The sequence below is a fragment of the Dromiciops gliroides genome, chromosome 3, assembly GCF_019393635.1.
Source record: "Dromiciops gliroides isolate mDroGli1 chromosome 3, mDroGli1.pri, whole genome shotgun sequence".
Classification (NCBI taxonomy): Eukaryota; Metazoa; Chordata; class Mammalia; order Microbiotheria; family Microbiotheriidae; genus Dromiciops; species Dromiciops gliroides.
Window position 1 is genome coordinate 428,332,814 of NC_057863.1, and position 23,943 is coordinate 428,356,756.

The window sequence follows — 23,943 nt, forward strand, 5'->3', positions numbered from 1 at the left end:
CAAATGAAAACAAAGATGGAAGAAGACAATTGTTCTCTGGAAGAGCAAACAGAATGGCGATCTTTATTATAAACAGTAGTAGAACTATAAAAAGCTGGCCTCATTTCTTATGATTGAAAGATTAACATTTGCAGGAAACATTAAATACTCTATTATACAATATGCTTCTTAAAGCTGGACTGCTGAGAGTCCCAGTCTCAGTCTGTTTGTAGATTATCCCAAAGATGAAAAGTATAATCCCTTCTCTTTCTACCACAAATTACTTCCTCTCTTCTAATTCAGGACGAGTTTTGTTCTTAAAAGACAATAAATAATTGTATAAATACAAGATTAAGAATGCTCACTACATGGATTCCTATGTACCATCTAGCGTTCTTTGTTTTAAACTGAACAAACTTTCCTTGGACAAATCATGCTGGTTGTAAAGTTTTTCAAAGGCCGTTTTGGAAATCAAATTCCACAAACTCTGTTTATGGCTTACATTTTTACAACTACTGTCTCCAAGTCAAACCAGGGGTGCTGAAACAGATATTCCACTGTTTGCTCAAAAGAGGAGCATATTTTCCCTGGATAGCGTCAACTGTGAGAAATAGTTGGATGAAAACAAAGAAATATCTCAATGATGGAGAGCAAAGGTGACTTCCTGTTTTGTTTTGGCCTTTGTTTTCTTCCCTTCTCAATGAGGTCTGTGTTTTTCTGATGATTTAAACTTCTCTCGCTCAGTGATTTCCCATTGAAAGAGGATGGTGCGGGTGCCTCCGCAGGTCACTTCATTACAATATGCCCTGAAAAGGGAAGGGGAGTGGGGGCGGAGGAGAGGGAGGTTACTTTAGTGGGAAGAAGCAGACTGTGAGGAGATCTGCTTTCTATTTTCTCCTCTAGATTGAATTCATCTGGGTGGAGGGGGTGGGGTTAGTGGAGGGAAGGGCTTTTTTTTTTTCCCCCAGCATGGTGCAATTTTCCCATAGATTTCTTTAAAGGGCTAGGGGAAGGAGGTGGGCAGAAGCATTTGATAACAGCCGTTTTATTTAAAAGAGCAAAATTATAAACAATTAAGAAAAATTCCCAAGTGTTTTGGTGAAACAGTCTGGTTTCTTTCACCGGTGCTTGGAAGGCAAAGAGTAGTTATAATTACATAGGGCAAATTGAAATTAGTGGAAAAACTGCTCCTTGTGTCCCGGGAAATATCTTTATGGGTAGGATTTTTTTACTGCTAGATCTTGCCGAGTAACCACTCCTCAACCCAATCGCCCATTTAAAATGATGCTCCAGACTGCTAAGTTCAAATAGCCACACAGTCGCACCACAGCCATCTGAAGTTGTCTGTTACCTTCGACTTTTAAAATGACTCTCTAAGAGCTGTCCCCCCCTCCACCCCTAAGTATAACACTCAGCAGAAACACTGATTAAAGTGAGAGAGTGCGGGGCTGCAGCTCTCCAAAGGAAGAAGCAGGAAGAAGGGGTTGAGGGTGTCGTAGGAACTGAGGCAACGCTGCCTCAGGTCATCTCATCTGCCTAGCTCTTTAGTTTCCCCTCCCCCAAGCCCATCTGCATCCCCCTCTCACTAACGCTCCCCATCACCTTCTCTTCCCTCCCCCTCTTTTCTGAGAAGAGGAGAAGGCTGGGGAGGGCTGAGACTCTGGGAGGAGGAGGAGCTCCCTCTTTGGCCATGAGGTGCGAACGTGAAAAGGAGCTGGGTTGGAAGCACAGACCTCATTTCAAAGCTGGTCTTGTCCCTCTTAGCAGCCACAACACTACTCAGAAATTCAGTGCCTGCGCACCCTCTCCCTCAACCACTTAACTTCAAGACTTAAAAACTCTTATCATTCTTTCCCCATCCTCTTTGGAATAAGGCAATTTCTCCCCACTTTTCTCCCCTCCCCCACCCCACTTACCCCTTCCCCCACCTTCTTACTTCCCCCCTTGCCTTTTCTTTCTCTTTGGAGAATTTCATGTTTCTTTTAACTGCTTTCTGGGATACAGAGGACCTGCACCTCCCACCACAAACAGCTGAATTCCACTATTGTGTTTATTTGTTTGTTTTTTCTTTCGTCTTCTCTCGTCTGATTTATCTTGGAAGTCTGGTGTTTCTGCCTAAGAGAAGGGAAATGAATAGATGCTGGTGAGAACTGAGAGCAGCAGCAGCAGCAGCAGCCGTCCCAGTAGTGACTTCTGTGAGAAGCCCGTAGGAAAGGTTGGAAGACTGCTCCGGGAAAGAAACTCATTGATCACTGAGAAAGGAGGAAAGAAGAGGCAAAAGGTTTCTCCGCCCCCTTTAGTTTCCTAGTCTCTCTGCCCCATTCTGCCCCGATTATGGTTGGCTGCAGTTCTGCAGAGATGCTGCTACCGCTTCTGTTTGCCATGGCAGGCATCTTCCTTAGCCAGGTGCCTGGTGCCGAGAGTGCAGCCTGTGAACCTGTGCGCATCCCCCTGTGCAAGTCCCTACCCTGGAACATGACTAAGATGCCCAACCACCTGCACCACAGCACCCAGGCTAATGCCATCTTGGCCATCGAACAATTTGAAGGCCTGCTGGGAACCCGATGCAGCCCAGACCTGCTCTTCTTCCTTTGTGCCATGTATGCCCCTATCTGTACTATTGACTTCCAGCATGAGCCCATCAAGCCTTGCAAGTCTGTGTGTGAGAGAGCTCGGCAGGGGTGCGAGCCTGTCCTTATCAAATACCGACACTCGTGGCCAGAGAGCTTGGCCTGTGAAGAACTGCCAGTCTATGATAGGGGTGTCTGCATCTCTCCTGAGGCCATAGTCACTGCTGATGGAGCTGGTGAGTGCTGGATCTATCTCTACCCCTCCTAGATAACCCTTTCCCTTCTTGGATCCTATTCCACTTTTGGTCCTGGTTCCTTGCCTTCATCCCATCTCACTTTACCTTTCTCCTTCTGATCTAATATCCTATTTCAGTACGATATTCACACCCTTAATCATTTCTCCACCCAGCAAGAATCTTTCTTAATCTTGACTCACTACCCTTCCAAACCGATGCTCCTTGCCCTTCGATACACGATCTCTCATTCCCTTAATGCTCCGTTCATTCCTTTCATATTAAATATCTAATGAATAGTTAAGTAACCCTTCTCTTTTTACTTCTCATGAATTTAAAGGAACGACACTTTGCCTATACCAGGCAAACTTCTTTGACTAGGCTGCATTTCTCTTAACATTTCTTCAGTCCTTCTTAAAGTTAATCTTCCACAACAAAGCCTTCTTTACAGTTTTCTGGATAACTTCACTTTATTTACCTTGTCTTTTTAGATAGCATTGAGTTCTAGATAGCATGATGGGTTTGGAGTTTCTAGGTTCTGATCTACTTCTGATACTTGCTGACTGTGTAGTGTTAGGGCAATCTGTGTTCTTCAAGCAATTCCCAAGGACCCAACTAATAAGAAATTGGATTGTGATTTGTGTTGGCTGAGGGTGTTCCCTATGCTTATAAAGTTCCCTTGAGAATATTTAAAAAATAGGAAGAGATAAAAGATATTTACACACCTTTTGCAATTAATGTGAATGATTATCAGGGACTCCAAATGTATTCAAGATTGAATACCACATTATTAATTTCATTGAAGGAGCGAACTCAACTTTAAATGCAAAATCAATAGATGGGAAGCTATCTTCCTAAGACTCTATGATACATAGGCAATATATTGTCTTTAAGGGAAAAAGTAAAGGGATTTCTAAAAGAATTAAAGTTTAATCACTTCATTCTGGCCTTACTGGTTAACAAATAAAGAGTTTGTTGTTGCAATGTATGAGTATGTGTTTACACACACAAGCTTGTGCACACAAACACCTGTGTTTGTCTTTTTCCTCATTCACCTTCTAGAACTTTTTTCTGTTAAAGATGAGGCAGTAAGAATCATGAATATTATAGCACTAAAAAAAACTTGGAAATCAGGTTCCCATTGACTGAAAGAATGTTTTCATGCATTTCACCTTGGAGTCATTCAATGAGGTTATTGTGCTATGTTTGGTCTGGTCCTCAGCAATAGGTAACTTGGGGGCACTTTTACTGAAACTGCCTTTCTGTCATTGAAAGGGATTGCTTTGAGAAGCTCCTGACTTGGCCAAGCCACCATCAGGTCAGAGTGCTCTATAAGTCATTTTTAAAGCCTCGAAGATCCTGTGAGGGAAGAGTTTACAAACACATTTCAATGTGAACTATTGCCACCACCCTGTCCTCAAACATGGACTGAAAGAAACACCAGCCTTTAAAGGAATCTAAATGATTGACAAGCCAAGACAAATTCTACTGTAGACTTCTCTATAGCCTATCTCTATAATGAATGCTGAGGCACAGGACTACTATTTGAGCACATAGCAACTCAGGCTGAAAAAAGCCTTTGGGACCATTGGTGTTCTATAACCATCTCTTGGCTCGATATCAGTAATAACAATTTAACATTTCTGTAGCACCTTAAAATGACAAAACTTTGCCCACAGTCATAATGTAAAGTAGATAGTACAAGTACTATTATTGTCCCATTTTTTTGCAGAAGCGGAAATTTATTTCAATGATAGGATTCAAACCCCAGTCTCCTCATACTAAGTTTGGTGCCCATTCCTTTACATCACACTGCCTGCCAGAGGGGAAACTTTTCAGAAAGGTGATAATACTGTAGGGATAGAGACTGAACATGGTATTTCATTGGTATAGGGAACTTGCAGGTGAGCACTTCTGTTACCAGTGCAGGTCAGCACTTTCTCTGCAGTTTACAATCTGAGATAAGTGACCAGATCACCTTTGCCAAGGGTGATATAGCCAGGATGTCAGAGGTATTAATCATGCCAAGCTGCCTCTCAGAGATAATAAAAAGATGCTGAACCATGGGTGGGGAAGGGCAGAAATCACAGAATTTTTTATTGAGGAGCTTTATAAGTACTATGACAAGAAAGCAATATTATGATTTCCTTTTTCATACCCTACTTACCTAATGCTGGGTGAGCTAGATGCATAGAAATTAGGAAAGGACAACAAAATGAGGGTAAAAGATGGTCCATAATTTTTCTTTCTATCTTTTTGGTTTTTGTTTTGTTTTGTTTTGTTTTTTGGTGAGGCAGTGATGGTTAAGTGACTTGCCCAGGGTCACACAGCTAGTAAGTGTCAAGTGTCTGAGGCTGGATTTGAACTCAGATCCTCCTGAATCCAGGGCTGGTGCTTTATCCACGGTGCCACCTAGCTGCCTCCATAATTTTACTAAAGACCTGATCATCAATAGTCATCTGTATTTAGTTATATATTGAGGACAAGAGTATAAGAGGAAAAATAGGATTTTTTAAAAGTAAAGAGCAAAAGAGAAAGCCCAAAATAGGTGGATTTAGAAATAAAAAGGGTTCATCTGAAATGTAAGGGAAAGGTTTTTTTTTTAAGGGTTCTAAAGTAATGAGTTTACTTTTTAAATTGATGAAGGATAAAATTAGAAGTCTGGGTAAATGGTAGGAGGAGGCTGTAGTTGGTTTAAACAGAACAGAGTGAATTTGTTTCATTAGGATATTAGATCTTATGGAGAGCACAATTGGAATGAAATGTAATGGGAAAACAATGATTGGTTCCATTCTGTGGAGAGCTGCAATAAAGTTTTATGGGCAAGTGTGGGCTGGGCAAGATAGGAACTAATGGGGAGTTAAAGGGATTAGGCTGCCTGGAGAGAAAGGGTAAAATGAAAGTATAAAAAGGGCAGGATGCTTGGACAATGGAGGTAAATGTTGAATGAAGGATGGGTAAAGAGAGAAGAGTAAGCTTAAGAATAGGATTCTTCTTAATAAAGGCATACTAATAATAAAAAACTTTATAAAAATTCTTTGCAAGTTTTCAAGTGCAATATGAATATCAGTTATTTTTATCAAAAAACTCATTTCCAGTTGACTTTAAAGTATCCATTTTTAAAAGAAAGATTTGGTAATGAGACAGGAGAAAAGCAGAAATAAATCAGTAGTGCACAGCAGTTTTTTTAATAACTGTTTCCAGCATGGACTAAAGAACTCTTTATCTCAGTGAAGCTAGAGAGGGAATTTAAGGTAAAGACAGTTGCCCAAATTAGAATTTGGCCAGTTCACTGCAGTTACAATCTATGCATTGTAGCAAGGTTACATAAAAAGTGGCTGCGAGAGGGAAAGAGCCCAGTTCTCTCTTTTACCCAAATATCACAACAGAAAGTTAAAAAGATGGTTCTTTTTTTCATTTGAGAAAAATATCCTTCAACAACAACAAAAAATTATTCCTGCCTTTGTAATAAAAGAAAATTGGTTATGCCAGTAGCCATCTCGGGTATGTTTGGAGTGTATGTTAGATTGTGATTTCTTAAGAAGGGAATGTTCTCATCTACTGTTGCCCATTGTTAACACTTGCTGCCATTCTACATTTGTTCATAAACTGTTATGATTTAGGGGATAGCCAGGAAGGAGGTGAGTCCAAACTTGTGATTTCATCAACAGGAGAACTCAAGGTTCTCATGGAAACTCCTTCCACTTGTTGCATATTAAGAACTCTTCTGTAACTTTTAGTTTTAGAGAATTGCATGTGGCACAGAAAAGGTAGTGACTTCTCTGCATTCACATTGCCACTGTGTGTCAGAGTAGGGATTGAATTCAGGTCTCTGTTTTGTCAGGTCTGCTTCTCCAAATTATTATGATAAGCTAAATTCTTCAACAACCAAAGTGGATAAACTACTGTGAGGACTTTTGTGAGGTGGTGGGGTCATTACTATGTAATGCTCCAGAAGAGATCATTTCTTTAGGTAATGAAATGATAGAGTGGGAGTTTATACCTCCTAGTTTGCCAAGCCTTTCTCTCCATAGAACCAGGGCCTAGAGTAATGATATCCAGCTTGGGTTGTGATGGAAGGGCACTAGACTGGGACTGGATGGAGGCTCAGGGGCATTTAGCTCATCTCACTTTCTCCAGTGACCTCAGAACAAAGGGTAGAGGGAGAGGGAAGCTGCTATTTTTAGGATTATAGTTTCAGGAAGATACTCTTTATATCATTGGTCCAAGACTGAATCTTAGACTATAGTCAGAAGAGAGACACAGAGAAATTCTAGTCCAGGAAATTCTCTTATTAAATGTCCTCTGTCTTCAAATGAGCTATTTTAATAGCTCCTAATTTATTAGGAGGTACTTTTAAATAGATGGTCCCATGCCAGGACCAGGGCTTTGCTTTCCAAAGTTATAGTCAAACTGTTGCCAGGTGGCAAAGGTGAATAGGAGTTAGGAGAACCTGAGTTCAATTGTGGCCTCAGACACTTACTAACTGTGTGACCCTGAGCAAGTCACTTAACCCTGTTTGCCTCAGTACCTTGTCTGTAAAATGAGCTAGAGAAAGAAATGACAAACCATTCCAGTATCTTTGCCAAGAAAACCTCAAATGGGGTCACAGAGAGTCAGGCATGTCTGAAACAAATCAACAATGACGAGTGTCAAACTCCTGAGGGGACCTTGGGAATTGAGTGAACCACACTGACTCCATCTTGTGACTTAATTTTGGATCTAGTTCAGTTCTCTTTATATTCAATTATGGGTCTAGTCCAATTTCTATCTTGTGAGAAAACTTTGTTCAATTATGGGGATGTGAGAAAATTTTATTGCATTGTTTTAACCTAATCCTGAATGGCTGGGAAACTGGACCACCTCTACCTGTTCCTTAGAGACCCTTAACTAAGAATCTAGGTTATGCTGATCAGAGACTGTCAGATCCAAAGACTGATGCAAAGAGTATTCTCACAATTATAAATCTCAAGCAATTCATGTCTTATCTGAAAACTGGCCCCATACCGATCAATCAGTTATTGTTTCCTTGTTCCTTCGATTGAATATAGACATTTGGTAGAAAGTGGGACACCTCTTTTTCTGATTTCAGGGAATTACACATGTTTGTTCTCTCCCTCCTGATTTGGAAAACCCTTAATCTTTCCTCCACTTAGAAATTAGATTACCTAATCTTGTATCCTGGTTTATATCCAGTTAATTGTTTTCTTTTAATGCATAAAAATCTGTCTCCCCCTGTATTTGGGGTCCAGTGCCAAGCTGAGGAGGTCTGGTCCTTATTTGTTATGCATTTGTTATGTAAAGACCAAGAATTACCTCTGATCTTCCACGTCTATTCAATCTTTTCTTTCTTTTTTTTTTTTTTTTAAACAACCAGATGATAGAAAACGGGGCCTGGAACCAGGAAGACTTGAGTTAAAATGTTACCTCAAACACTTACTAGCTGTGTGATCTTGTGCAAGTCACTTAACTTCTGCCTCATTTCTTTCTTTTTTTTACCTCAGGGCAATGAGGGTTAAGTGACTTGCCCAGGGTCAACCAGCTAGTAAGTATCAAGTGTCTGAGGCCAGAACTCGGGTCCTCCTGAATCCAGGGCCAGTGCTTTACCCACTGTGCCACCTAGCTGCCCCTTCCTCTACCTCATTTTTTATAAAACTGGAGATAATAAGAGCACCTACCTCCCAGGATTGTTGTGAGGATCAAATAAGATAATATTTTTTAAAGTGTCTAGCATAGTGCATGGCTCATGGTAATCACTTAATAAATGCTCATTCCTTTCCCTAAATGCTTAATCTTGCCCCCTCCCCTTATTAGGGGACCTGTGATTTAACTGGGATAGGAAAGTTCACCAAGAAAACTCTGACAAGTACAAATGGGCTCATAATTTTAGACAGTTGTCTGGGGCACAGAGAGTTTGAGCAACTTGCCCAGAGTCACAGAGCTACTAGTATGTCTTATAGATAGGATTTAAACCTGAGTCTTGCTGATTCTCACTGCTTCTTGACTAAACTTAGATGTTGTAATGTCAAAAACAAACAAGTCAGATTCAGAACAGCTGGTAGCACACTGGATAAAGTGCTGAGCTTGGAGTCAGGAAGACCTGAGTTTGAACCCTGCTTCAGATACTTACTAGCTGTGTGATCTTGGACAAGTCACCTAACCTCTGTTTGCCTCAGGTTCCAAATAAAATGGAGATAGTAATAGAATCTACCTCTCAGGATTGTTGTAAGGATCAGATGGCATAATATCTTTGGGCATAGGAGAACATGTCTAACATGATGCCTGGCAAAATACTAGGCACTATATAAATGCTTATTTCCTTCCTTTCTCCAGATTAGTTTGCTTATGGTAGTCCATGAAATAATTTATATACATCTCAGTTTGCAGCTATAAGAGGCACCTTCCCTGTGTTTTGATCTGACTAGTCTTTGTCATCATACTGGACATTTCCTTATAGCTGGCATTTATATAGCAGTTTAAGGTTTGCAGAGTGCTTTACAAATATGATCTCATTTGATCCTCACAACAACACTGGGAGGTAGATTCTATTATTATATCCATTCTAAAGTTGAGAAAACTGGGGCAGAGAGTGGTTAAGTGACTTGCCCAGGGTCACATAGCTAGTAAATATCTGAAGCTACATTTGAATTGAGGTCTTTCTGACTCCAGGCTGTATCCACTGCACCACCTAGCTGCTTCTTATTCCAAGGACCATTTTGTGGTACCCAGTTTGGAGAATAACCTCTCTTAGACCCTAAACTTTATAGATGGTTAGGAAAAAAAAAATCAGGCCTATCCCAAAATAGACAAAACTGGTCACTTTAATTTAGTACAGAGAATCTTTAAATCCTACCAGTAACTCAAAAATAGTTCGTGATGGTAGGATTAACATTAAATTTCTTCGGTCAAACACTTATTCTAGGACTGTCTGTGTGCATAATTGACTATGTGATTCATTCTTCCCAGTCAGTGCATAGATTGAGTGAAAAATTCAACCAAACCAAATGTTTGTTTTCATGTAGACAAGACTACAACTTGGATCTGAATTTTTCTTTTTTAATCAGTTGTGTTGGTATTATGTAGGCATAATTACAACTATTCAGAAACATGCCTGATAGTTGGAATGTAAATGGAAAGGCAGACCCTATTTTTGTTTTAGATTTAACAATTGGAGTATTACTTTATGCAGAGAGGTGTGAATCTCAGATTCAAGAGAATCCCTTAAAGACAGTTTATTTCAGAAATGTAGAAACAAAAGTATGCAGAAACACCTATGGTGTGTTGATATTTAATCAAGATTTACATAGAACACACTGGATGTGCCAAAGGTTCTCTACTCATTTGTCCATTGGGCTTGGCTTTCTCGATCACTCTATGTTACTAAATCTCTTGCTCAAGTAATTACTCAGAGTCTTCCTGATCTTGGCAGAATCTAAGGGAAGCAAATTTTCACATGTATGAACTACAGTTGAATCGTTTCTCTACTCTAGGAAGAACAGAGAGGCTTTTCTTTAGCCCCAGTCTACAAATATTTGAGGGAATAAATACCAAGAAGGAAGAATTACTTAGTGTGATACACAGAGTTGTAAAGGGCCTGGGGGGAAATGGGATGATCTAAAGAAATGGAAAATTTAAGACCCAGGAGAAAAATTGACTTTATTATTTCTAGAAATTACTTTGGATGTAATTGAAATTGGAGAAATTTTAAATTACTTTGGATGACATAAAAGGGAAAATAGCTGTTAATATTCTATATCAGTATGATATGTTCAGCTACTAAATTTAGTGATGGAGCGATCTTAGAGATCTAAATCCATCATTTGACAGATGAGGAAACTGAGGTCTACAGAGATAAAGGAACTTGCTTAAGTTTATAAAGGTACTAAACTAGGATTTGAACTCAGGACCTCTGTTTCCAGCACACCACACTGTTATACCCTAACTATTTTAATCTGGGACTGAGAAGTGGTGAGGCACAGTGGAGCCTGAAAAGAAATGAAATTTCATTCATTAAGATATTGGCTACATTTGAATAATGAATTAAAATAGTAATGATTAATTATTAGCTTTTTCAGTCATATTTGATTCTTCTTGATCTCATTTGGAATTTTCTTGGCAAAGATACTGGAATGGTTTGCCATTTCCTTTTCCAGGTCATTTTACAGATGAGGAAACCAAGGCAAATAGGGGTTAAGTGACTTGCCCAGGGTCACACAGCTAATAAGTGTCTGAACCCAGATTTGAGATCAGGAAGATGAATCTTCCTGACTCTGGGCCTGGCACTCTATCCACTGCACCACCTACTTGCCTGCAATTATTAGCTTATGTTTACTTATCTATATGTATTGTAGTCCCACCCTCCCCTGCCAAGGTAAGCTTAGAAAAGCTGGAATTGATTTTTGTCTCTGTATCTTCCAATGCCCAGCACAAAGCAGGCACTTAGTAACCTGTTTGTTGAATCTAGTCTCTCAGAATCTTCCTTCGAGGGCCAGTGCTTCTCTGAAAGCTTCCCCTGTTCCTCCTACTTGTTGATGTACTCCTCTCTCACCAACTTATACTCTGTTTACTTTGCCATGAACATGTTGAATCCTTTCCTCCTCCCTAGGGTGTAAGCTCCTTAATGAAAGGGACTTTTTTTGTTGTTTTTGTACTCCCAGGTTCTTGAACAGTATGCTTCATACACAGGAGTCACTTACAAACGTTAGCTGTATTTAATTGTCTCTTTTCAATGATGGAGGAGAAAGCCAGTTCTCATTTGTTTGTGCCAAGGGAACAGAGCAACAGCCTTGACCATTCGAAAGGATAGTTAACCCAAAAACTCATTTATGCTGGGGTTTGAAAGAAAATTTTGTTTTGGGTTTTTCACCTTTCTTTTTTGTCCCTAACACTTAGCACAGTTCCTAGCCCATAGTAAATCTTTTTTGACTGACTATTTACACTTGAATATAAGCATTTCTGATATTGGAAGAAGCATCTCCCCCTCTCCCATTTGTAATTTTTTTTAGTAGAGTATGTAGCACAAGATAAACAGGAGTGGATGGATTGTAGTTGCATTATGATTATCTTTGCCCCCCTCCCCTCCAACAAAGAAAGAAATCCACCCTCTTCTGAATATCCCTATTTCCCTGTAAAGCACCACCATTCTTCTCGGCTTCTAGGTTCTCAACTTCCTCATCCATGACTCCTTTCTTAGTTGAAGCTTCTCAGGGGCAGCTAGGTGGTGCAGTGGATAAAGCACCAGCCCTGGATTCAGGAAGATCTGAATTCAAATCTGACCTCAGACACTTGACACTTGCTGTGTGACCCTGGGCAAGTCACTTAACTCTACTGCCCTACCAAAAAAAAAAAGAAAAAAACTTCACTTTTCAGTTACCAGTGATCTTGTAATTGCCAAGTTTTAGGGTCTTTCACTAGTTGCTATCATTCTTGATCTTTCTGCAGCATTTGGCACTACTGATCACCCCTCCTTTCCTGGTACTTACTCTCACTTGGTTCATCTCCTACCTGCCTGACCACTCCTTCCAAATCTCCTTTTCTGGATCATGATCCATATTACACATCATACCTGTGGGTATATCCCAAGGCTTGGTCCTAGGCCTTCTCTTTGTACATTCTTTCATTTTTAGTCACTTATAGGCCCCTATGTCTGTCTCTCACCATTGTGTGTGTGTGTGTGTGTGTGTGTGTGTGTGTGTGTGTGTGTGTAGAAAAAGGAGATATGTAGATCTATCTATCTTCAATATCTCTCGAGCTCTAGACCCACAATATGAAGTGCTTGTTTAGAATTGATTGTTTTATAGGCATTTCAATCACAATATGTCTACAAAAGAACTCATTATCCTCCCCTCTTCTGAACTTCTTAATTTCTGTTGAGAGTACCACCACGTTTTTTTCCCTTTTTTTTTTTTTGGTGGGGCAGTGAGGGTTAAGTGACTTGCCCAGGGTCACACAACTAGTAAGTGTCAAGTGTCTGAGGCCAGATTTGAACTCAGGTCCTCCTGAATCCAGGGCCGGTGCTTTATCCATGGCACCACCTAGCTTCCCCCTTCCCTATCACTTTTGACTCCCTCCTTTTCTCCCTTACCTCACCTATCCAATCAGTTCCCAAACCTTGTCATTTCGACTTTCACATCTGTCAAGAGTCCCCTTCTCTACTGATATAGCCACTACCATAGTTCAGTAACTTACCACCTCTCACTTATATTACAATAGACTTCTAATTGGTCTCCATGCCTCAAATCTCTCCTCACTACAGTCTTCATCACAGAGCTGTCAAAATTATTTTCCTAAATCTCAGATCTAGCTCTGTTACTTCACTACTTTATAAATTCTAGTGGTTCCTCATTGACTTTGGTATCAATGATTATTTTTACCACATTATTCTTTTAAACTGCAAATATAATTTATTTCAAAAGTGTGGTGATTAAAATTACATTACATAATGATTAGTAGAGTAATATATGCATATATTTTATAATTAAGTAAATAGACACATATTGGGGTCATGTACAAAAATTTTTGCTGATAGGGTGAACAATTAAAAAAATTGGAGACCATTGGTCTAAATCAGAAATATCAAATATGGTGGATGTCCTGCAGGAATCAGATTAAAATGTAATTGGGTAATATTTAACAAAATAAATCAAAGACAACAGAACATAGATAATGTTAATACGTGGTTTTCTAACTCAATATGTGACCTATAGAGATCCTTATGTAAACTTTAATGGCTCTACTTCTACTTGAGTTTGACACCACTGGTCTAGATTACACCACTCTCTTCTTCCTTCACCTTATGCCAACAATGAACTGACTCACCTGTCAGAGAAATCCAAAACACCAGAGTCAAGGAGAGCTGACCTTCCTTAAACTTGCTTATCCAATACCTTCTGTAGGAAAGGTGAATAATTATTTTGGCTTTCAATCCTTTTTCTTCCATTTCCTTCTAGGACAAGGTAAGCAAGATATAATATATTTTCTCATTTGACCCTTACAACAACCATGGGAGGTAGTTATTATTTTCCTCATTTTACAGATGAGGAAACTGAGGCAAACAGAGGGTAAGTGACTTGCCCAGGGTCACACAGCTATTAAGTTTCTGAGCCTGTATCTGAATTCACATCTTTTGACTCCAGGGCCTATAGTCTATTCATTGTATCACTTAACTGCTACTAGGATAATAATATTTCTACCATCTATCTGACAAGGTTCTTAAGAGATGTGTATTACAAACTTTCAATTGTACATTATTATTGTTCTAGCAAAATCCCTTTAAGAAACTATCTGATAGCTAGTCATAGTGGGGCATTTCTATAATCCCTGCTACTAGGGGAGGCTGAGGCTAGTGGATTGCTTGAGCTCAGGACTCCTGAACTCCAGTATGGCTGCCACTCATCACTTGATCTGCTTTAAATCTGGCACCAATATGGTAAATCTTCATGGGTAGGAGTCCATTGGTTACCTAAGGAGAGGGAGACTAGCCCAGGTCAGTAATAGAACAGTTAAAAACTTATGTGTCCATCAGCACTGGAGGGTTGGGTTATAATGGCTGCTGTACTCATAGCCTGGGCGAGATTAGGGGGAAGGAAGGAACCAAGGAAGAAGGAAGGGATGTGATCCAGTGAGCCATAATGGGGGCCAAACTAACACTACACATTAGTGCCTTACACATTAATCAATATTTGTGGGTTAATACCAACTTTCTGAAAACAAATATGCTAATAATTCTTTACATGTTTTGTGAATAATTTTCAGATTTTCCTATGGATTCTAGCAATGGAAACTGTAGAGGCGCCAGCAGTGGTGAGTACTTTATCTGTCAAATACTTTCATTCTGCGTCTATTTATTTTTCTTTTAAGTTAACAACATCAAAAATAATAAGTAGATTTTCTTTTTTCCAAAAAGTCATTTTTATTGATGCTGAAAATTTATTGTATGAAGTGGTAAAGAGTTGATTATAACTGCAACTTTGGCTTTGAGTAGTCCGAGACCAAGTCTATGGTAGGCTTGTGTGTGTGTGTGTGTGTGTGTGTGTGTGTGTGTGTGGTGGTTAAATCAATTGTCCTTGTTTTAATAGCACTTTTCATCCTCTTCTTAAAGTGATGTATGGCACATTTATATTTTAAATGATAATTTAACATAATTTTATCTTGAGAATATATTCAGATTTCCATGGGCTCTTTTTTTTTAGTTCTAACCTGGTTGGAAGACTGATCATTATAATCAGCATTAAGACAGTTCTGTGAATAATTTCAACTGTATTTTTTTAAAACAACACAATTAATATCCTTTGACAAATGGTAATGTGTTGGAGTGACCAATACTTAAACGCTATGTCAATTGCATGTTGGGGGTGGGGAGGGGTACAGACTTGTAATTTCATTAGCATATGGAACTCATAGTGTGGAAACTTCTTCCACTGATGTGGTTCTTCTGTCTCAGAGAATTGCCATAGAGTGCTTAGAGATGAATGGATTTACTCATGACAGGACCATGTCAGAAGCAGGATCAGAACCCAGATCTTTTGGGGGAAGGCATTGGGGGTTAAGTGACTTACCCAGGGTCACACAGCTAATAAGTGTCAAGTGTCTGAGGCTGGATTTGAACTCAGGTCTTCCTGAATCCAGGGCTGGTGCTTTATCCACTGTGCCACCTAGCTGCCCCCATGGAACCCAGATCTTTTAAGACTCCAAGACTGGCAATTTTCCATTTTCCCATTTGCCTATCCTCATTGTCATTGTTGTTGTTTGTCCTTCATTCTCAAAGAGAACCATGACATCCGAGGTGATATCATGACTTGTAGTGAATTAGTGATTTAAGTGAGGAAAGTCCTGTGCAAAATCACTACCCTCATTGTCTCCTCCAGAGCCATCTGGACCTGGGGTAGGATATATATCAGGATGCCTGGAGATGGCCCCAGAATATTTAAGGCAATTGAGGTTTAGTGACTTGCCCAGGGTCACACAACTAGTAGGTGTCTGAGGTCAGAACTCTGGTCCTCTCAACTTCAGGGCCAGTGCTGTATCCATTGCAACGCCTAGCTTCCCCTGCTTATCCTCAATTTAATAGTTCTATTTATTTGGAGGTTTTTTTTGGAGAGATTGTGCCATGAGTTCCAAGAGCTTACTGCCTTTCCTCCTGACGGTCAGTAGTTCTAGATAGAGAATAAAGAATTAGTATCATATAACTGAATGAGCAGAAGAAACGGAGTGAGCAGCTCTGCCACAACAGTCTGTAACCTCTCCTAATCTCGGTTTGGTCATCTGCAAAATAGGTGTGATAATGCTTGCACAGCTATCTACCATAGGGTCTTTGGGAGGATAACATGTGTAAAGCAATTTGTAAAATGCTTAATAAATATAAGCTATAGTAACTTTTAAATTTACAAAGCACTTTCCTCAAAATGACCCTGTGGGGTAGGGATGGTTTCAGGGGAGTTCTTACCCACCAATTTAATTAGTACCTAAAGTATATGGATATGTGCATTCACATTGTTAAAAAGTGGCAAAACTCTTGGTCTCTAGTGACTGGAACTGCCTGGAAGATGGTCTTGGAATTTATTGAGGACAAAATCTTGTTGAAATAGCTAATGCTCAATTTTGGCATCTAAAAGAGCAGCAGAGTATTCTCAGCCTCTTTTTTTCTTAACTGTTTTTTCTTTTGTTGTTGTTGTTTATACTTTTTTTTCCTAGGGTACACCTGGAGTGGGTGGGGCAAAGGGAGTAGGGTGGAGGGCATTGGGGAAGAGGTAGAAAGTCCTCCCCATAGCATCTGGGGGAAAAAAGGCACAAAAGATTTGGTGGAAAGGTCTAAGACCAGGTAAACAATCTCTTTATATGTTAACATAAAAGGCTCCCCCATCTCCTAAAAATTACTTTGTATTTAGTTATCTGCCTTTGTGTTGTTTTCCTCCAGTAAAGTGTAACATCCTGGAGGGTAAGGACTGTTTCATTTTGTATTGTTGTATGTCTAGCACCCAGCACCTAGCTGTGAATGAATAAATGAACAATGAAAAAGGACTTATTAAGTGCTTGCTAAGTACCTGGTTAAATGCTGGAGTTACAAAAAGAAAAAGCAAACAATTCCTACTCTGAAGGAGTTCACACTAAATGGAGAAGACAGCACATATGAAAGTTCAGGTGCAGAGTGGTCAAGAAAGGCCTGGAGGGGGCAGCTAGGTGGCGCAGTAAATAGAGTACGGACCCTGGAGTCAGGAGTACCTGAGTTCAAATCTGGCCTCAGACACTTAACACTTACTAGCTGTGTGACCCTGGGCAAGTCACTTAACCCCAATTGCCTCACTAAACAAACAAAAAAAAAGAAAGACCTGGAAATCCTAAGGTTTTAGTGATGTTGTAGACAACAAGGTGCAGGAGTCCTCAGAGTACATCAGCAGATTAAATGGCAATGAAGGGAGAGGTTCTTATTCAGGTAGTCGCAGCAGGGAAGATGGTTAAGGGCTGGAGGACCTTAGGCTGAACTGGCAAGCAAATGGTAAAGCCTAGTGGTTCTCCATTTCATGAACGCTTTAATTGATAACTCTGCTCAGACAAAAGGTATAAAGAGGTGTGAGCAGTAGTGATTCTTTCCTCTTGCCTCTTTCAGAGTTTAGGGTCAGCTCCTGCTTCCTGGTCCACCAATGGGGTCAGGGGAGGGGTGGGTGAGGGGAAAGCAGGGCATCCTTCTAGCCAAGGAGTGAGGGGGTGGAAGAACTAAAATGATGCTTAACAAATGTTATTCGAATTGAATTCAATTGAGGAAAGAGGCTTATATTAGTTAAGAGACAGGTTATAGTCCTAATAGAGCTAATAGGCAGCAAAGCTGGGATACAAAGCTAGTCCTTCCAATTCCAAGTGCACTGTTCCTGTCTGAGCTACAGTGCTCTCAGATGGACTGCACCAATCTGTTTGACCAGCAGTTATGGTTGGAATGGGTCTCAGAGCTATCTCGAAGCCAAGCACATAGGTATAACCACGGAGACAACACAGTAGTCCAACATACAAAGCCCCTGTAATATTTCAACATTTTTTTAAGGATCTGAATCACTGGCACCATACAACGGCAATGTGTGAAGGCAGCTTAGTGGGTGAAATAACCCCAAATGTAGACTGGGTTTCTGTGTTTACAGTTCCAGATTTATAAATTTATTCTTGTTCCCTGATGAAATGCAAGTGATTAAAAACAAACAAACCCTCTCCGTCTTGGTTGTGAAATTACATGGGAACACTCTCACATGCTCTTAACAAGAAAATATACTTCGTTCAAACTAAGCTCTGGGGAGCAGGGAAACAGCCCAAGGTTATTGGGATGAAACAGGAAATATCAAAGCTGTGAAAATATTCGAATCTACACAAGCCCTTTCTTTTATCATTTAGTTCTAAAGAGTTAATTTGTCTTTATATAAAGTTCTTAGGGTTAGACCTTCCTTTCTTCCCATTCTTGGTTAAGTTACGTTTTATCCACTCTCAGATGCCTGACAAAAATATAACACTGCTCTTAGGGAGAATTAAAAGAGAAAGGGGGGCTCATTTTTAGTTGCCCATAAGTTAATACCTGTGTTTTGGGGGTAATTACTCTGTACTGTTTCCTATTGGTGATTTAAAACAAAATTTAAGAAGTATTCTATATCACCATCATTATAAGGAATAGGTACTTTCTAGGTGATAAAGCAGTAAATCATGGTTTAACGCCATATAGATCCTAGAGATGGAGGGACCTTAGAGATCAGCTCATTCAAAGGTTTTTAACTAGGAACCCATCTTGAGTTGATTTCAAGGAATCTGTGATCTTGAATGGGAAAAAAATCATCCTTATTTCTACTAACCTCTTGGCAGAAAGTTGACATTTTCTCCAATTATGAATAGGCAACCAAGGATATTCTGAGAAGGGGAAGGGAATGAACATTGGCATGTAGTGCCTGCTACATGCCAGGCACTGTGCTAAGTGCTTTACAAATACTATCTCATTTCATCCTCACAACCACCATGAGGGGCAGGTGATGCTATTTATCTCCCCTAAACTGAGGCTAAGTTGTTTGCCCAGGGTCACTCGGCTGGTAAATGTCTGAATCTAGATTTGAACTTGTTTTTGTTGTTATTCAGTCATTCAGTTGTGTCCAACTCTTTGTGACCCCATGGATGATAGCACACAAGGCCCTTCTATCCTCCTGCATGTTTCAAAGTCTGTCAAAGTTCATGTTTGTTGTTTCTATGAGATTTGAACTCGGGTCTTCCTAACTCCAGGCCCAGCATTCCATCCACTGTATTCCCTAGGTGCATCAGAAGGGATCCAAGGGCTTCACCAGAACGCCAAAGGGGTCCATGACACAAAACAGTTAAGAACCCCTGAACTAGTTGAACCCTTTCACTTGACAGATGAGTAGACTGAGGCTCATATAGGTGAAGTGACTTGCTTGAGGCCACACTGCTATTAATTATTAGAGACATGATTTGAACCCAGTGATTGTGACTTCAAATCTATTGATCTTTTCACAACATCACACTAATTAAAGCAGTAAGTTTAGGTAGTTATCTACACCAAAGCTTCTTAAACTGTGGGTCACAAGCCCATATGGGGCTGTAAAAAAAAAGTGGCAGTAGTAAATGTTTGATTAGTATACCTATTTTATATACTTGGGGTCGTGTCAAATTTTTTCAGGCAGAAAGGGGTTGTGAGTGGAAAAAGTTTAAGAAACACTGAGACAGTTTAAGCACCAAAACCTATTTTTATCTGAATTATCAGGAAAATGATTGCAATTTTTCATTTAGTGGCTGAGGCCAGTTTGTGAGATTTTGTGTTTGAAAATTGATGCAGTGATATGGACCACCCTCCCACCCTCTAAAGGAACAGAATTAAAAATTCATTAGCTAGTAGCTAGCTGAACCTAGCTGTGTGACACTGGACAAGGAAGGGAGCTTCCCTGGATCTTACCTTTCCCCTGTAAAATTAAGTAACTGGGATTGATAAATTCTGGGTTCATTTTCATCTCAGTTTCTGATCTGATGACTAAATGATACTTTAAAATTGTTTTCATAAGGTTTTTAATTCCAAATTTTTCTCCCACCCTCCCTTCCCTCCCCCCTTCCCAAGACATGAAGCAATCTGATATAGGCTATATATGTACAATCACATTAAACACATTTCTACGTTAGTCATGTTGTAGAAGAAGAATCAGAACAGAAGGGAAAAACCTCAAAACAGAGGAAAAAAAACCAACAAAAAAGTAGAAACAGTATTGTTCAATCTGCATTCAGAATCCACAGGTTGTTTTTTTTCTGCATGTGGAGAATATTTTCCATCATGAGTTCTTTGGAATTGTCTTGTCATTGCACTCCTGAGAAGAGCCAAGTGCTGTTACTGTGTACAATGTTCTCCTGGTTCTGCTCACTTCACTCAGCACTAAATGATCCTTTTCACATTATGGAAATCATTAGCACTTTTAGCCCTGGATTCCAGATTTTCCTTTAAGTAGATTCCTGCTTAGGTCAATTTAAAAGCTGTCAAGGGAAGCTTTCTCTCTGGGAAGCAGAGTGGCTGATGTACCAAGACCTTAATTAGCATAGGCAAAAAAGGAGTTTGTCCCAGGGCAACAACATCTGGAGGAAGGTGGAGTCTTCCATCCTTTGGTAATCACCTTTCTGCCTCACCATGTGGTCTGGTGATACAGTCCCTCTTGAGACCCATCTCTCTGTCCCCCCCCCCCCCATAGTGGCATAGGTGACCCATTCTCCTAGAACAACTGTGTTAAAAATAGGATTGCTCTCTATGCTGCCTCTGTGACCACTGAGATCAACTGAATTTGTTCCAAATCTAATTATTTCTTATTAAGAAGTTATTGCATATGTATAGAGATATATAGATATAACCTATATCAGATTACCTGCTGTCTAGGGGAGGGGGGAGGGAGGGGTGGGAGGGAGAAAAATCTGAAATTGTAAAGCATGTATAAACAAAAGTTGAGAACTATCTTTACATGTAATGGAAAAAATAAAATACCTCATACATTAAAAAAAAAAAAAGAAGTTATTGCACATGGTTCCTAGCTCTGCCCAGTCATACCTCTTTTGTGATATATGCTGCTACTTTAGTGGGCATAGCAGATTCCACACAGACTCTTAAACTATTAGCTCCTTGAGAGGAGGGATTGTCTTTTGCATTTCTTTGTATTCCCAGCAATTAGCACATTGCCTGACTCATAGTAGGTGTTTAATAAATGCTAGTTGACTGACTGACAAGACTGTTCCTCTGTAGGGAAGGTATTAATTCTCTCTCTCTTTTGTGCAAGCACTTGGTGACAATCTCCTCCAGATTTACTTAGGTAAGCCCTTACTCCTTTGAAAAAAGAACCAATTTCATAATAAACAATAAATGCAATTAACATCAAGATTATGGTTGTGAATGGGTAGCTAGGTGGTGTAGTTGATAGAGTGAGTGCCCACCTTAGAGCCAGGAAGACCTGAGATCAAATTCTGATAATCTGTCATGCAACCTTGGACATGCCACTTCATTTTGCTATGTCTTTGTTTCCTCATTGGAGAATGGAAAAATAAAGTACACTTTGGCCAAGTACTGCTTGGCAAATGAGATCCTGAACTAGAGTAGTTGCTGTGTGAATTAGGAGAGGATGGGTTTGAGGGTGATTGTGAAGGTAGACATAATAAGATTTGACAACTGATATGATGTGTGGGGTGATGGAGAGTAAGGTATCAAAGATGACAATGAGGTCATGAACTTGGGTGACTAGAAGGATTATGGCACCCTCAATAACGAGACGAATCAGAGTAGGTTGAAATTATATAGATATCCTACCACTTCAGACAAAAATTATATCTGCATTAAAATTTTAAAAAACCAAACACGCCTATGGGATATAGTTCTAAGAACCTGAGTACAAGATAATAGAAGGATCTCCATGAAGCCAAACATTGGTATGAAAAAAAAGGAAACTTAGCCAGATAGATTAATTGGGATTTTGTGTGGTGTGATATAGACAAAATTTTCAGATGTTGGACTGAATATTTTTCAGTTTTCATTTGGACATTTGGCATTGGGTAGGAGACGTCTTGATTTTCTGGAGTTTGCTCTATCTTTTTTTGTTAAACAATACTTTTGGAGGGTGACTATAGCATCTAATCATGAAAGAAAGCTGTAAGATTTACACAGCCTATCTTAGGATATTGTACATTCTGAATGACCATAATGCTTTTGAAAGGCATGCTTTTAGCTTGCCAAAGACATAAATCCCAAGGGAATATACCGAATTTCCTTTTCTTATTAATGTAGTATTGGTCCTCTCAATCTCAGAATTCCTTGTTGAAAGTTACAAATTTCTATGAATCAAATCATTTGAGGTTTGCTTTTATAACTAAATTGAGCAAATATTATCCTTGCATTTTTAGGTCTTAACATAATACTTAGACTTTCCTGTCAGGTTTGTTGTTTTTTCTGTATGTCGCTGAACATGAAACAATTTCAGTTTTAAACTTTTCCCAGTTTATAATTTCAGGAAACTTTAAAAATCATATTTAATGCTGGGAAAATTAGTTATGTAGCTTATAATATTTCTAAATCATGTCCCTTTACTTTTTCTGGCTTGAATAAATAGCATTTATCCTTAGGAGAGGAAAAAAAATGATGAAAGATTTATCGTCAAGCTTGTGTGTAGGTTTTTATTGCTGCTACCTTTGTACCCTTTCTCAAGTTATCATATTCATACTTATCTATTTATTTATGATATGCTCCCAGTAAAATGTAAGCTCCTTGAGGACAGGAACTGTTTTTTTTTTCTTTTCTCCTTATAACCCTAGCACATAGTAGATGTTTGATAAATTCTTGCTGAATTGAATCACAGTGGTTAGCCTTTGCTGGAAAAGTTATTCTCTGATTTTTCATGAGATTTCTCTAGGTTTAAAAAATGAAGTTTTATGCAGGAGGGAAATTCTGGTTTGAATAGCTATTGCTGTGGTCACTGAACCTTTAGTAATCTTGCTGCATCACAATCCAGATGAGCATGTGGTAGGCCTTCTATCACTGTCACAGTGGACTATGGCTAAATCTAGATCAGTCCAGGAGAATCAGATATGACCAAAAATTGATTGGTGTGATTGTTCAGTCAACACTGCTCTACTGTTCACAAGGAACCACAGAAGTATTAAGATCTGGTACTTAGAAAGTTGTCATAAGAAGACACAGTAGATCAAGCTCCACTGAATCCCATTTATAGATCTGTATCCATTGATTTTCACCTAGTATCTGACCCATCTAGCAAGTTTTCTAAACTCTTGACTCATAATCAAGGGGATGAGACTCCTATGCAGTGTTTCAACTCTTCCAACTGGTGAGTCAGTCAATCATGCTGGCTTTTTGCATTCCCTGATTACCAGTGACAACAGAACCATAGGATCATAAAATTAAAAAGAAAGAGATCTTAGATAGCATGTGTTCAGATTTCCTCATTTTACTGATAAGAACCCTGAGGTCCAGTGATAAAGCAAAATAGGTATGTCTTCTTCTGTTTGGCAATCAGTGACATAGTCAGGATTGAGGTGATATCATTTGGACTTTGGCTGGCAGAGGCAAAACAATCCTAATTGGCAGAAATTTTAATGAGATGGTGGGGGAAGATTTCTCACCTCCTCCCTATTACTTCATTGTTGGAGGGGTTGGTGCAGAACTTGTTGTTATTTGTCCTTCAATTTTGAAGAGGATCAATGACATCATGGGTGATGTCTTCACTTCCATGTGAATTGGATGTAAGTGAGGCAGAATTGAACAAAGTCCTCAGCCTGACTCTCTTCCTGGGTTATCAAAGTCTACAGCAGCTTGTTTCAGCTCCCTGCGTAGTCATTGGAACAAATTGTTCTCATCTGCCCATTCTGCCAGGGAAAGTCTTCACATTCTTGGGGTAGACACCCCCCTAACTCACCAATAAGTTTGAGGACTGTTGGGTACCCGAAACTTGGTTTAGTTATTTGCTGAGATGGTTTACCAGGCTGTGGCTACCGCCATGTTCTATAGCTTCTTGGAGCCACAGTGAGAGTTGGGTAAATCCTATGGGCACCAAAGCCCTGAAAGGGGCCCACAGCAAGTCCTCACACCAGAGGTGCTAGTCCTCCTGAAAATCCCACATAGGCCAGAATTAAAAATTAAGTGAAAAGATCGA

At 39.6% G+C, this 23,943-nt stretch overlaps 1 protein-coding gene across 1 annotated transcript in view; it reads left to right on the top strand.

The window, feature by feature from the left end:
- The first annotated feature begins 1,689 nt into the window (after nucleotides 1–1,689).
- The window catches only part of FRZB (frizzled related protein), a 65,573-nt gene continuing 43,319 nt past the window's right edge, over nucleotides 1,690–23,943 (top strand). The window contains exons 1-2 of the mRNA XM_043999159.1: nucleotides 1,690–2,785; nucleotides 14,537–14,584. Coding sequence (XP_043855094.1) covers nucleotides 2,314–2,785; nucleotides 14,537–14,584 — 520 coding nt within the window. The 5' untranslated portion in view covers nucleotides 1,690–2,313. The remainder of the gene's footprint in view (nucleotides 2,786–14,536; nucleotides 14,585–23,943) is intronic.